This window comes from Falco rusticolus, chromosome 16 (assembly GCF_015220075.1).
Source record: "Falco rusticolus isolate bFalRus1 chromosome 16, bFalRus1.pri, whole genome shotgun sequence".
In the NCBI taxonomy this organism is placed as follows: domain Eukaryota; kingdom Metazoa; phylum Chordata; class Aves; order Falconiformes; family Falconidae; genus Falco; species Falco rusticolus.
In genome coordinates, this window is record NC_051202.1 from 1,207,132 (window position 1) to 1,222,110 (window position 14,979).

At 49.7% G+C, this 14,979-nt stretch overlaps 1 protein-coding gene across 2 annotated transcripts in view; it reads left to right on the forward strand.

Annotated features, from left to right (window-relative positions):
* The window catches only part of NECTIN1 (nectin cell adhesion molecule 1), a 106,899-nt gene that overhangs the window by 72,301 nt on the left and 19,619 nt on the right, over positions 1–14,979 (forward strand). For both annotated transcript variants that reach the window (XM_037409719.1, XM_037409722.1), the window contains exon 6: positions 14,507–14,654. In XM_037409719.1, the coding sequence (XP_037265616.1) occupies positions 14,507–14,654 (148 nt within the window). The remainder of the gene's footprint in view (positions 1–14,506; positions 14,655–14,979) is intronic.

Here is a 14,979-nt window from a genome sequence, read left to right on the forward strand (position 1 = left end):
TGTAGCATGTGCCAGAGCAGCAGGAGGCTCTTTGATAACAGGCTCGATGATCAATGCATTGTGTGCTGCTTGGCACAGGCTCCATCCAAACCCCATGCCACTAGCGGAGCCAGTTCTCAGTCATTCTGCTGAAAAAGGTGTGTGCTGAGCATCTCACTTTGGAAGAGGTTAGGGATAGCCTTGGGGGAGGCTTTCCTCAGATGAAAAGGGAGGAAAAGCCGGGAACACTTGTTATCAGGCTTCCGTGTGGCCAGCAGAGTTGTGACCACTGTCTGGGCTGTATCTATATATCCACGTATTTTACTCCTCTCATTTGCCCCTCTCTGCCAGGTCCTCTTAGCAATGACAGCTGTTGGAAGTGCAGCTTTGCTTCAGCTGCAGTTCAGGACAGTAGCCCCAGGAGCGACCACGACAGCAATGCAGAGGGGCAGCATCCTACAGAACTGGATCCCCAGTCGCTGGCTCAGCCACATCAGCCAAGTTTGGGGGTGGGGAGAAAGGGGAGGAAGAAGAAGAGCACCAGAGAGCCGAGATGGGGGGTCTAAGATGGAAAGAAGGATAGGAGGGGCTATCTGCCCATGGTCCTACTGGGATGAGCCCCTGGGAAATGCTGTGCTGATTTCCCAGGCCACGTCTTACAGTTAAGCGTTGATGGATAAAACCCATTGCATGGGGCCTCTTCTCAGCAGCTCAGGTTGCAGAGAGCTGAACACAGCGGGAACAGACTCCCATGCAGCCCCTAAGTATTGTGTTTCTCTGGAACAAAACAGAAACACGTTGGGGACCGGAATGCCAGAACGCCTGTAGCCCATGGAAAAATGGCAGCGTGGCTTGGATCTATTCTCAAAGCCACATCTCTGCAGGCGAGCGCTGCTGGCCACAGAAGCAACTTCAGAGCCCTGGCAATCAGCAGAGGTGCCAGCAGGGTCAGGGGAGGCGCTGGCTCAGGGCAGGAGGAGATGAACAAGAAGCTTGTGTTTGCTTTTAGGCTGTATGCCCACAGCTGAGCATGTGTCCAGTACATCTCCAGGGAGGGAGATGTACACAGAGATCAGGGATGAAGTGTCCGTGATGAAGATACAGAGCCAGGTTCCCAGTTGGTGCAAGTCCAACTTTTCCGACTGTGGTGCAGTTACACCCATACAAATGCATGTGACCCAAGGAGGATTTGTAGGGAGAGTGAGATACAGTCCAGTGTAATCAGGGAGTTACCAAGCAACCTGGGTTAATGCCTGGCACAACGCTCAAAACCAGGTGGATCTCCCAGGGATCCGAATTCATGACAGAGTCAGAACTGGAAGTGCGAGAGCCAAAGGGCTCCAAGAGGCAGAGGAAAAGCAGTGTAACCAGGAGATGTTTAACCAGGAGATGTTAAACCGGGCTAGCTGTGACGAGGTGGGAGCTTGAGGGGCACTGGAGACAGGTCAGGTCATAGAGCAGCAGTCCAGAAATATGTGAGCTTCAATCCAAAATTCATTGTGAGTTAAGAGGCAATCTATGCTCGAGTTCAAGTTGGAGCACTCAAGGTGACATATTTAATTCTCCTAGAGCCAGTGCTGGATAAATTGAACTGAGAGAAACTTGCCAGTTTAGAACAGTGCGGGGTGAATTACTTGTAGTAACAAATACGTTTGATTAGTTTTTTTCATGGTTTCAGAGTATTTGCAATCTTGAGTTTGATTTGTATGAACATATTTGTTAGAGGAAATTATTTTATGCAAATGTATTCCAGCCGGGGGACCTGTGACATGGAGAAGTGCTGTTGAGCCTCAAATGCCCTCAGCGGTGCCTGGCAGAAGGCAAGGAGGGCTGGTTCACTCCTCCTCCAAACAAGGCATTTCACAGCCTTCCCAGACGTGTTTACTTGCAGGCTCTTTCTTACATAGTATTTGCAGAACAAGGATCAGCCCGTAAAAAAAACCGGGTATGCGTTGCACTCCTAAAATTTTACATGCTAGCTAGCAGAAATAAGTCGGGCATGGTTGTGCAAGCAAAGCAGGGGCACAGCAAGATAAATGTGTACATGATTAAAATGTAGGTTTACAATGTTATATCCGCCCCCCCAGGGACTAGTTATTGAAAGGTAGTAATTTATGGATACCAGCCATTGGAGTTGCTTCCTTAGCCGCAGCAGTTGAGGTAGATGTTGTGGCCTCATCTAAGCCCAGCGCCAGGTGAGTCAGGCACGCTCCCTGCTCCAGAGATTTCACAACTGCTGAACCAAACCCAGATCCTCATAGGAAACACGCAGAGGTTTTGTCTGGACTATATGGAATTTGGGGAAGAAAATGGCTTGCGTGGAAAGAGGCACTAAATGCTCTTTTTGCAGAAAACACCATCCTGTGGTTTGCCGGTGAGATCAGGAGGAGCAGTTCAGTGCTGGCTGAATCCCAGGAGATGAGTATGGATCAAACCTTAAGAGATCAAAGGCAGTACCCTTTGAGGAGCTGTAAGAGGAAGGGCTTTCTCTGTTTCATTAGTGCCTGGTTGTCAAGCTTGCTCCTAGCCTTGCACCTGAGTCCCTGGTATATCTGGAGCTTTGCAAAGTGAATTCTTTCCCCCGTCCATCTGCCTGTGAGACACCACTAGCCCCATGGTAAAAGGGTACCTGAATGTTTCCATTTCTCCCTTATCTCTCTGTTCCTCTCAAACTCCTGCCAGCCTGTTTATCTCACAGTTTTGAAAAGAAAATTGCCAACTTCACACCTGTCAGGTTTAACTGATTGCCTGTCACTTGGAGGGAAGGAGTCCAGCTGTATGGCCCTGGCTGCACAGGCTGTGCTCACCAGGGGAAATGTCTCCATCCCACGAGGGAAAAAACACTTCATTTCCCATCTCCTGGCCTCATCTCATTGTCCTACTGTATCTCCCAGCCCTTTCAGTTGCTGCTTTTACAGTAGCTTTCTGCTGGCACAGAGTTTTGTCTGCCCAAGGAGCTGATCCCATCATGACACACTCATCCCCCAAGGTCCGTAATTTCCCCGCTGTGCAGAAGGGTGCCCTTCCCCAAGCAGGGCTGATACAGAGAAGTGAAATGACTTCAGCAAAGGTGTGCGGAGGACCAGGGAGAAGGCTCAGAGCTGGACTCAGGAGATCTAAATCCAGAGATCTATATCCTTATCTTGCTCATTGGAGCACACTTCTGCTGATGGGACACACACAAACCACACTCGCTGTCACCAGCCCCAGCAGGTGCCTTTCCACGGCTCTGGCGCATACCCATTCCGCCATCCCGCCTGGATCTGCAGAATCTGGAGGAGACTTAATTCTGGCCGTGCCCATTCTGGTAGCCTAGCCAAGGAGGAGGTAGAAGGAGCAACAAGTAGGAGGGGCACCCCATCCAGCTGCTGCCAGCTGTGCGAGGGCCACGGCTGTTGATACGACTGCTGCAGCTGTCTGGTATTATCAATGGATACCGGAGCGGGAATGCCGAGTCTGAATGGCTCGAGTAAACACTGCAGAGCAGTTCAGAACTAATGGCATGGGGACTTTATAATAGGAAGGAAACATAATTAAATAGAAATTAGTCACTTAAATGGTCACTTCCTGGGGTTTCGTTGATGTCCGATTAACTTAACTTTTAATTTGCATAAGCAATAAATGTTTAATTATGTTATTAATATATTTGAGTTGAGGAGCTTATGGGGTTTTATAATTGGCATTTAACTAGATAGTTCCAGCATATTAACTGATGTTTTATAGCTCCATGCAAGGTTTCCCAATTATAACTGACCTAAAAATTTGCTTGGAGGACCTGCCTTGAAAGTGTTACCTGAGCAACAGAACAGGGGGAGCTGAAGAGGAGGATGCGTGGAGGGGACTGAGAAGCATGAGCAGGCAGCTCTGCACTCTCCACAGGGGCTCTGAGACCCCTTTCCCCCCCTAGAATGCTCTTTCCTCAAGGCCCCTAACCCTCCCTGTGTCGGAGAGGGTACAGAGATGTAGAGGGGGGGAAGGCTTGTCCCTGGGTTCCAGCATGACCTTGTGACTGATCAGCTCTGGCAGCCTCTGGGACTCTTGCGTTCAATTCCCAGACCTTGCTTGTTCCCCTGCTGCAGGTTGGCACCAGTTTCTTTCTCACCAGGGAGGTGTTAGGGAACATCATTTAAAGTCCAGTTTCAATAGACTTACCAAAAAGCTATACTCAGGCTTCTTCTCTGTTCCTCCCTTCTGGGTCCTCTTCCTTTTAAAAATACAGGTGCTGCAGCAGGGATGCGGAGTGTTGCAATGGCTGAATTACAATGTCCTGTGTCTATTAACGGGCTTCTTTACAAATCCGCCGACCCCTCTCTCATCCAGGCATTGCTAAGGCGCTGAGGTGCTCGTTGCTCCCACAAGCCCTGTGAAAGGACTGAGCAGCATCTGGCCCACCACCCCTCCTTGCGGACTCTGTAGAAATGTGCCCACGGACAGTGATTCCTTCTTGACAGCTCCTTCTAAGACCTGTCAGTTAGCAATCCTTAATCTACTTTCTATTCCATCTCTACACTTACTTTGATGAGATGACTGGTTTAGTAGGCAAAAGATGGCATTGTGTTTGACTGACAAGACCTATTTCCCATGAACCATGTAGACTGGCATCGACTGTATTCCTGCCTTTTAATTCTTTATTAACTGGAACCTGTGTTAGGCTTTTCTTTGGTGCCAGCATATCACCCTATAGTATTCAAGTAATTCTCAGTCCTCTTCCAGTCTGCTAGAATTTAACCTTCTAGAATTTAATTATTTTAACAACTAATAAAAACTAAGAGCAGTGAGTTAGGGATCTCCTCAGCTAAGTCTTTCAGCCTGTTTGCTTATAATAAGTGAAGTATCCAAGGAGATGATGTCCAGCAAGCTCCTCAGCTTGTTCTCCTCAAACACGCAGATATTGTTTTGTCATCTCAGAAACCACAAACAAATGTCTGTTGGTCTCCAGAGACAGGTCATGAATAGTTATTCCAATCTTTTGCCTTTTCTGAATCATCCTCTTGGCCACATCCACCTGGTAAAGTGCCTGTAGAGCATTGCAGAGATTTTGGTTATTCCTGTCGTATTCCCCAGGGTAACCCTAGCTCTTGTATCAATCACCTGTCCTTCACAACTGCTCCTTCATACCCAGCTTTTCCATTTGACCTGTACTGGAAATGAAGGAAGCTCCCCATGTGCATGCTAACAAACACCCAGCTGAATAAGGTTACATGGCTAAAGATCGGTTACACGCTAAGGCAGAGGTTATCCTGCAGAGCTTGGAAGGCTTTTAATAAGTTAGGAGGGAAGGTATGTTGGGAGTCTTTAATTGCCATTAACAGGATGGAGCAATCAGGAAGAGGGTCAGGAACATGGTCTGAGTTGACTCCTGCATCGCTGTCCCTCTGCTGGAGCACGACTGGATGGGGGCAGCCAGGAGGTGCTGCAGCTGCCCTGGGCAGTCAGTGCAGGCACAGCCACTGTCCTGGCTTGGCAGAAGCAGCTCTCACCCTCTGCACTGCCAGGAAGATGTGTGTGAGGAGCAGGAGGGGAGGTGCTGGCACTAGGGTCCAGGTCAGAGCCGCATCAGCATCCAATAGGTCCATTCTGGCACATCACTCCAGAATGGCTGGCAGCTCCCTGCTCCAGGAGCTGAAGAGTCATTCTTTTGTCGGGACTGCAGCAGGTCTCAGGGGGATTTGGGAAGCTGTGGGAGAGGAGAGAAGGGAAGGGGGGGTGTGAAGAGACACAGCAGCCTCCAGCCCTACTTGCTGCTGCAGCTAGCAGGGGAGATGGGGGAACTGTAGCCCTGTCCACCTGCCCATTTGCGCAACTCTTCGTGCACTTTTGGCCAGATGACAGAAGCGGAGCAGTTCCTCCTCGCCCTGCCGCACATACCCTGTGTCTGCACCTAACTCCCAGCCGTCTCTCTGCATAGATGCTAACAGAGAGCTGATCTCATCCTTTGGGGACATCCAAGATACAGCTGCCCCGTGCTGTTAAGCACCCCAGAGACAACAGGAGACAAATATGGCCCAGGGCATGTGGCCAAGCAGATCGAGACCTCCCAGGAGTGCTGCTGAGGACTGTTGAGCAAATTAACTCTATTAACGCAAATGATAAGAGTCTGAGCTGCAGTCCCTGTACCTTCTATTTGACAGAATTCATCTGGTGGCTGCTTGTAATAGCATGACCTTAATGGACTCATCAAGGGAGCAGGGCTGTATCTCTGGCTAAACATGGATTTGGGACCACGCTGTGCTCTGGGCAGCTATAGCAGGCTGCTAAGATCAAGAAAGACACACTCTGGTGTAATGGGGTTCAGGATCTGGCCCCTTCATCCCTCCAGGAGAGGCAATTTCAAGTGTCATCACCTCCTCGAAACCGTACAGCACAAGAAATAAATTACTAAAGGGATTTGATTGTTCATTACTCTGCTGAGCTGCAAGGAAATGAAGCAGAACTAAAATTAAGGGCTGGGAGGCAGAGGAAACGTCAGATAACATTTCCGATCTTCTCCAGGGCCCATCTTCTCCCCCAAAACAGGCTGGGGTACTCTCCATACTGCTGCACCGAGCTGTGAGGCCCCAGACTCTGGAAAGGCAGAGGGGTCAGTGGAGCTGGCCAAGCGGGGTGGAGGAAAGGCACCGTGAGGTTTGTGCTGGATTTGGATTGATGGGTTAAGGCAACAAGGTCACCTCTGGCCCCTCTTTGCTAGAGCCACCGAGTGGCACAGAGAGACAGGGACATCCCAGAATCCGGGGTTAATGCAGATATTCCTTGGCTGGGTGGAAAGCGCAGTGAAGTAGCATGCGTGTGCACATACAGAGGGGCTCAGTTTCTGTGGGTGGGCACCACTGCAAATAACTGCTTGCTGTTGCACCCTCTTAACAACTGGCTCTCGCTGTTGCACAGTAACGACTTTGCTAAGCTCCTTCCTAAGCTCTCAAACCACATTTCCAGGTGCTGTTTAACAACTGCTACATTTTGCTCCAGGAGTGGAAGAAAAACCAGCCCAGTAAGAGGTATCTGCAGGGGACCTCCCACTACAACAGCTACTCTGCAGAAGTCAGTCCTGCTGGATCCCATGGGGTTAACACACTGCTCCTGTTGCTGCTATCCAAACCCCATCCCTGTTAGTGGCCACTGGGAAGCATCGCAAGGCAAGGTCACCAGGAGTTAAAGCCGCATTCCAGACATGCTTTTGCAGCCAGCAGCTACTTAACCAGATGCTACTTAACCAAGGATGACTCTGTTGCTTCCTCTGCAGGAGAGGAAAGGGAGAAAGCTGGTCATTACTGGAGAGAGCGGAGATGCCTCCACCCTCGGGGAATGGCAAAGCAATTGCCTTTGCTGGAATGTGTGTGAAATCTCCACTAATATCAAGCATATCCATGTGTCCCCTTGTAGTGGGCATGCTCTTCAAAGCAGGCACCCCAGCAAGGGCTGGATCTGCATCACACTGCCAAGCTCTCCCAAAACCTCATCAGACAGGCAGGTGGTTTGCGAAGTCTTTAAGTGCTGGTTGGGCTAGCAGAAATTAGAGACGAAAGCAAAGTGGGCAGAGATCTTAAAGGGATGCTGTGATTAGTACCCAGACAGTGGGATCCCCATGCTCCAAATGCACTCAGGGCCCAGGGGCTACCCGGTCATCTGGTCTGCAGCAGAGAGGAATTAGAGAGGGGCTGTATCAGGTCACTCCTAGAGGGGCTTGGCCCTTGTGAGGGATTGCCACTTGTGGGAGGGAGAGGAAGGACAACACAGAGAGTGGTCAGGAGCATTTGTTTACCTAACCACCCTTGGCGACACTGGGGTTTGGCCCCGCTTAAAACACACCATATAACCGAGACCCCCCCAGCCCCCGTTTGCTTGGGCCATGCACGGGGAGGCAGAGCAGCCAGCGGAGCAGCCGCTGTGGGAGGCGAGCATCCCTGGGCAGGGGGGATTTCCAGGGGAAAGAGGCTGAAGCCCTGTGCAGCGGTGGGACTGCAGCCATGGCTTGGCACTCCCATGTGTGGTGGCTAATTGTGTAAATGAGTTACATCAACAAACACCCCTGGGGAGAGGCTGTGATGGCTTTAAAATTCCTTCTGACTTATATCAGGGCATGGAGGCAGAAGAGCAGCTCTGCCTTCACTTTGGTGTTTAACCTTTGTTTGGCTGGCTGCATCTCCAGCTTGTGGGGTGGCACAAAACCAGAAGCACCTTCTCTTGCAGCAAGTGGGGTCCTGAGCCCTTTCTGTAGCTGGAGGAGTGTCTGGGAGGCAGGGATGGGGAGGGTGACTGGATCAGCTCTGCTTTTGCTATGCTTTTGTCACCAAGTAGAGCTCAGACACTCCTCCTGCTCAGAAAACCCTGTCAGCCACCTTTGCTAACCAAATTGCTCCTCTTGCCCATGCTGATGTCTAACTCCCACTATTTCTCTCGCTACATGTCACCAGAGGAACAGCACTGGCTGATAGAGCTGGTTCTGGACACTGCAGGGGTCAAGTGGTGCTGCAGGCTGCAAACTGACCGGCAAACGTTGATTTGTGTTTGCACAGGGATGGATTCTGCTCACCCTGAAGTGCTTTTGCAAATGTTTCTTGCAACCTGGTCACCTCCACCTGCAGTCAGGCAAGGATCTGAGCTGGAGCAAGGCCTGAGCACAGCTTAGGTGGTAGGAGAATGAGATGCTGCACTCCCCTTCTCCTCTCACTTCAGGCCAGGACAAAAGGAAGGGGCACGAAGATTTGGAGCCGGCTCTGATGGATGAAGGCAATGCTGCTGCTGAGGAGGCAGGGTGGCACTTCGACCTCACATGCTAATGTCCAGTGCCACTGGCTCAGCTTTCCAAGCAGTGTCTTTCCCTTCTTAATCCCTTTTATCTTCTGGATGCTTAGCTGTCCCTGCAAGAGATTCACTTAATATACACAGTGAGGGAACTGCCCCCAGAGAAACCTACCCCACCTCTCCTCCCTCAGACTGAAGATCTCTAAAATCTCCAGTGACTTGCAAGCCCTGCTGTTTATCCTACCTTTTGGCCCACCAGCTCTACCAGCTCCAGTCTCCGGCTCTCCTGGGAACAGCATTTCATTAACTCTTTGTAAACACAAGGCTCATGAGGCTCTGAACCCGCTTGTGCCTGGGGGCGTGTGTGCTATTGGAGCGTGTCTCAAATTAGCCAATCCTGCTCTTGTCTTTAAAACCAAACTGGAGATGTGTTTGTTCTGCCAAGCTTTTCAACTCAGTTTAATTTAGCTCTGTGAACTTGCCATGTCTCAGGCTCTCTGGAATGTGTCAGGTGGGGTGTATTATAAATATGCATCATCTGATCTCATTGTCTGGCTCAAAGGTTCAGCAGGCAGGAAGAGTCCAGCGAGTGCTAACTACTTCCACTGGCTCAGGGTGACAGTCCAGGTCACAGACAGGCTTACCTCGAGCTGGCTCTGTGCCAGGACAGGCTGCTTTGGACAGGCAGCCTGTATCAGCCTGCAAACAGTGGTGCAACAGCACAAACATAACATTAACTCTAGCAAGGCTGGCAGCTAGAAGGCTTCAAAGCCGCCAGCATAAAGAAAGGAGAAGAATCCCGACTCCTTCCCACTGATTTGCAACGTGTCTGTGAGCAAGGCAGCACATTGCTGAGTGCCTTAGCTAGCCTGCTGTGAAATAGGTGGGGATTTGTGTGGGGAGGTGATAAATGGAAAGGGAACCCTACTGGTTACAGATGCAGGCAGATCTTTGAGCAAATGGCTTATCAGAGGTGTTGTGTGTGGTTATGCTGGTTTTCTGCAGAGCATGGAGGGATCAGGTTGAAGTGAGGAGGAGGCAAGGACAGGAGAAGAGTGTGCACTTCTGTCTGAGCAAACCAGCTTCACTCAGAGCTGCAGTAAACGGGGCCCAGAGACTGACTCGGGTTCCAGATTTACCTGGGGGATGCAAGTTAGTGCACCAGCGATTAGATGGGGCTCTCCCTGGGGCAGCTGAATACACAGCAGACAGGATAGAAAGACAGAACCGGGGTGAGACCCAGCCCTTTCATCCAAATGAAACCTTCCTGCCTGCCAGCACCTCTGTCCCACCCCACAGCTGTCTGTGCCGTTTGTCCAGGACTCTATTTCATAGATCTGCTCCTCCCCACCAGCTCAGGCTGGTTGTCACTGTGCATACAGTGCAGCAAGCGCACAATTACCTGGCTGATCCCAGCTTTGCATAAAAAGTCAATCCCAGACAGGCACAGACCCTTGGTGGGGATGTAACGTATCTCGCTTTTAGGTCTTGATCCCAAGAATGTCCAGACTGCTTCATGATGCAAATGTCCCAGCCACACAAGTAGCCTTAAGGGAAGAGACCTTACTTCCAAAAGTGTGACAGACGCCGTCTCTTCTTTCCTTTCTTTTTGCAAAATCCTCCACATCACTCTGTTCCATACCAATAGCAAGTGAGTCACTTCTGCTCTGGCATACCCTTCTCTGGAAGCTCTCCAGTTTATCCATCTTTGCCTCACTTCAAGTTCCCTTTGGGAACATCTCTCTTGCTTTCCTGCAAGCTGGTTCTCCAAAGCTTTCATTGTTCCTCTATTATTATTTACTATTGCGCTCTGCAGCTGTGCTATTTCACCCCGTGGGCACGGCGCGTGTGGACAGCCCCGTCCGTTTGTCTCTGTGCTTTGAACCACCACCACGGCTGTTTGCAGTAAATCTGAGCCACGGCTCTGTCCATACAGACAGACTCGTCAGCCCTGCGGCTGTTTGGACAAGGGTTTTTTCATAGTCAGTGCTATGAAACTATGTGTCAGTTGTGCGCTGCGATTGTGCCTGATGCATCTCTCTGGGATGGGCATTCTTGTCTCGTGGACATTCTTCACTTGTTTGGGAGATGTGAGCAACTGACAGCGTTGGACTGCTGGACGAGATTTAACGGAGTCTTGGGACTGGTGAATTACAGTATCAGCAACGCACAAAATGGTTTAATTGATCTGGTTGGTAGAAAGATCCTCATCTGTTACCGGTTACTTTTGGAAACCCAGACACACACACCGCCAGGTGACTGGGGAGGATGCTTTACAGATAGATAACCACTTTCTCTTCCTTTCTTGTGTCTGCTCGCATCTCCAGAAGAGCTGTGGGAGAACAAAGTAATGAAAGAAATTCTCTGAAAGAGACGGGGGATGGGGTGTCCTTCTTTTCTCCTTAATTGTAATACTGTGAATTAATTCAGTTTCCAGCAGGAACAAGGAGTTCCCAGCAGCCCTTAGACATCCAGATAAGGCTGAGCTGTTCGTTCAGCCCCTTTGGGTTCTCTGGTACCTGCCTCACTGCCAACTGCTTCACACAAAACTTTTTTGAGAGTTTTAAATTATTCGAGCATGACACAGAGCAAGGGCTTTTGCATTCTTAATTGGCAAAGCCTTTTCCCACTCCAGTCTGGAGGCCCCTGAGCTGTCCTGGCAATTTATTCTGATCCTGATTCACAAGCCTTGCAAACATCTTCCCAGGGCTGCCCAAAAGCCCTGTCAATGTAACTGAATCCACATCTGCCAGTTCTTATAATCTTCTCCTGAGTCTTTCCCAGTGTCCTCCTGTTTGACTTACAACACCCCTTCTTGCAGCCACCCTGCCCTCCAGAAAAATCCTCATGGTGCCTCTGGCTTTGCCTGTTAAAGAGGCAATGCAGACAGAGGAGGGAAGGAAATCAGCTGGGTTGCAGATGAGCCTTCCAAATCAGAATAGCCACAGCTCTTCCCCAGGAAGCAGAGATTGAGGAAATAAACAGCTGGAGATGCAAATGAAAGATTCTAAAAAGGAAAAAAAAAAAATAGAAAAAAGAAAGAGGGAAGAGCCAGCAGAAAGGAAGGTGTCTCTCTACCTCTTCCCTTTTTCTTCTGATCTCTGCACTTTCTTGCTCTCTCAGGACCTTCACCTCTAATTTATCTTCCTTGTCTCCTGGAGTTTCCTCTTATTGTTGGCAGTTATCCCTGTCACCTTTCACAGCTTCCTAGCTGGACTCCTGCAAAGACGTGACCAACACTTTTGCAGGATGGCTCAGCCCGTCCTCAGGAGAGACCTGCACGTAGGGGCAGGCTTGTTGTCATACGATTGTGTCCTTGTTTGGTACTTGCCGTTCTGTGGAAGCACTGCATCGCCACACAGCCCCCTCTTAGGCAGCTGGATGGGTACCACCAGTGGGATGCTCATACCATAGTCCTGAGAGCTTGGCAAGAAGGACGCACTCTGATAGACACCCCGGAATATTTGCGTTTCTCCTTGTGCTCCTTTGTTCTTCCCCTCTCCTCATCCCCTTACTGTCTTTACCCAGTGCCCTGTATTTACCTTTCTCTCTTCTGCAAACTGATGGCTGCATTTTCCCCTCTTTAAATTTTCCTCACCCCTTTCTGCTATTACACAGCCCTGTTCAAGTTCCTGGAGATTCATTGTAGCTTTATTTATTTATTTCCCTCTTTCTCCTTCCACCACACACATATACACACCTACTGATTTACAGCAGTAGCAGGAGGCTGATGTTCTCTGCTCACTACCTGCCATCCAGAGAGCCATTAGGGGCCAATTCATCATGGAAATGCCCCAGCCAAAGTGACTGGAAAATTCTTTACAGTCACCATCCCTGCCACAATCTCAAATGCTGTCCAGGGGTTTGGATTGCAGCATGTCAGCTGTCTGCCTGAGCATGGCTGTAAGTGAGCTGTCTCAAGGCAGAAATATTATTTACAAGATAATGTGGCTTATGGAGAAGGGAAGAGAAAGAAAAGTGACTGCCACTGCTGAGGACAGTGGGAGCAGAGCCTCACATTCCGATGATTATGGCATCCTGTCACTCAAAGACCCACAACTCTGAGCTCTTAATTAATGAACAGGAAGGTGGGATGTGGGATGCTGACCAGCAGAGGCTGCGGGGTGTCCTTGCGAGGCAAGGGAAAGCCAGGTTTGCATGGAAGGGGATGGGGGATCAGTACCAGGACAATTCCCAGGGCAAATTCTTCCTTGGTAGCAATGTCTCAGCACGGTGCTGGGAGTTCAAGCGTTTTGTACTGATACGGTAAACAAGCCAGTTCTCTGCTGTGCAATTTGTCAGTATTGACCAGGGAGTGGATTTCCCTGGGAAATGTTTATACACCTCAGTTCACTCCGGGATGACAGCAGCAAATCAGAAAGGTGAAGAAGGCTGGCTGTGAGGTGAGGTCTGGGAATAGGCTGTTGGCAACGATTCAGCGCAGTCAGTTCTGCAATTGCACCCGGTAGGTGGGATTTCAGGGAGCCCAGCCTTCGAGGGAAGCAAGCGCTGAATCCATAGATGTGAGGTGGGAGTAGGTGGCAGATTTTCACCCCAAAAAGTCCTGTATAAGTTGTCCTGTGTGGTTTGGGAATCTGTGCAGACATTTTATAACCGTGCACACATGTAAAGTGGGTAGAATTTTGAGGCCTTGGGGATATGTAGTTTAGTGGAGATAGTGGCTACCACCGTGATACCCAGAGCCATTACTCTTACGGAATAAGGTCCACATAGTCCAGTATGTAGTCTCGTAAGAGTAGCCAGCCAGTGCATTAAGAAAAGTAAAAAAATAGGTGTAACAGACAAGTTCTGCAAAGCACCTTGTTCCCTCATTCCTGTCTCACTCCCCTCCCCTGAATTTCTTTTCCTTCTCCTCCTCCTCCTTCTTCCTCCATTCCAATTATCTCTTTCTTTCATCATTGCCGGAGCTGTAAGTACAAAGTACCAATTAGCTAGTTTTCAAGTTTAATTAGGTTGGAAGGTAGAGCAAATTAAATCCTTTTATCGTACATTTCAAAGCGCTTTCCCGTCAGGCCCATGGGATAGGTTTCCTTTGAATGAGGTCCATGTTAGTCACCAAGGAGCTGGCCCAGGTCACAGAGCTCTCCAGCCATGGGGCAAGCAGAAGACGAAATGCAAGATGCGATGTATCTCCCCCTTGCTCCTAAATCCTATGCTCAGGACAGCTTTTTGTTAAAGTTTAGGGGTGCATATACCTCTGCTCCACCTCGATAAATTGAGCATTGGTCCTTAGCTCTTCTAAGGTCTACATGAACAGCAAAGCTCTCCTTCATTTCAACAGCACCAGGAATTCAGTGAAGACACTGTGACAAAGCCCTGCAGAAGGCTTTCAAGATAGTTAAATATCAAGTGGCAGATCCACACGAGTCCCTCCACACCAACATGGGGTGGCTGCTTGGAAACCCCTTTACTCTCTAAACCCTTCTTCCTTCGAGGACAGAACAAAAGCAGAAAAACAGATTCAGGAATAACCACCTGATTCAAGGAGAAATTGCAGAATAGAGTAAGGAAGTGGTTAGCTCTTGGAGACACAGTGGGCTGCAATTGTAGCCACAGATTTCTGTTCCCCTTGAGCTCTGACTACTGCGTTTCAGTGTGACTTGTCTCCCTCCGTGAAGCTGCCTGCACACAGCTACCTGAGATGGTTTCAGAGCACATCGGTGTCTTTTCTGCTGGAGTCCCTGGCTCTGCTGGTCTTTGTGCCTTCCCAGTTGTGTTGTCTGATGCTCTAACCTTCTCTCCTGTGCTTCCCTGTGTGTTGCAGATAAGCCACTGCCTCAGGGTGCTCCAGGAGGCATTATTGGGATCGTGGGAGGAGTCATCGCAGCAGCTCTCATCATCGGCGTGGCTGTCACCGTAATTATTGTCTACAGGCGGCAACAAAAGAACCGCACTGAAACGGACAATGACCTGTAAGTAGCCCCAAGCTCACAGGAGTCCAGCACTGGTGGCGCAGGTGCTATCGGATGGGGCAGCAGACAGAGAGCACCTGTGCACAAGAAAATCTTGGCAGCAAATCGTTTCTCCTGCCATTTCTTCCTGCCTGCCACCCTCTGGCTCTTCTGACTCTCTTCCCTTCCTTGGGGCCCCCTAGCACTTTCCATCCTGCCGTGTCCTATTTTTAAATTCTTATCGCAAACCTTAAGTGGAAACTGAAGCACAATGATGTTCACTCGGTGCTGCTTTTGCTGTAGCATATCCTTGGACATGGTGCTCAGCGCCACTCTCACCTCCAGT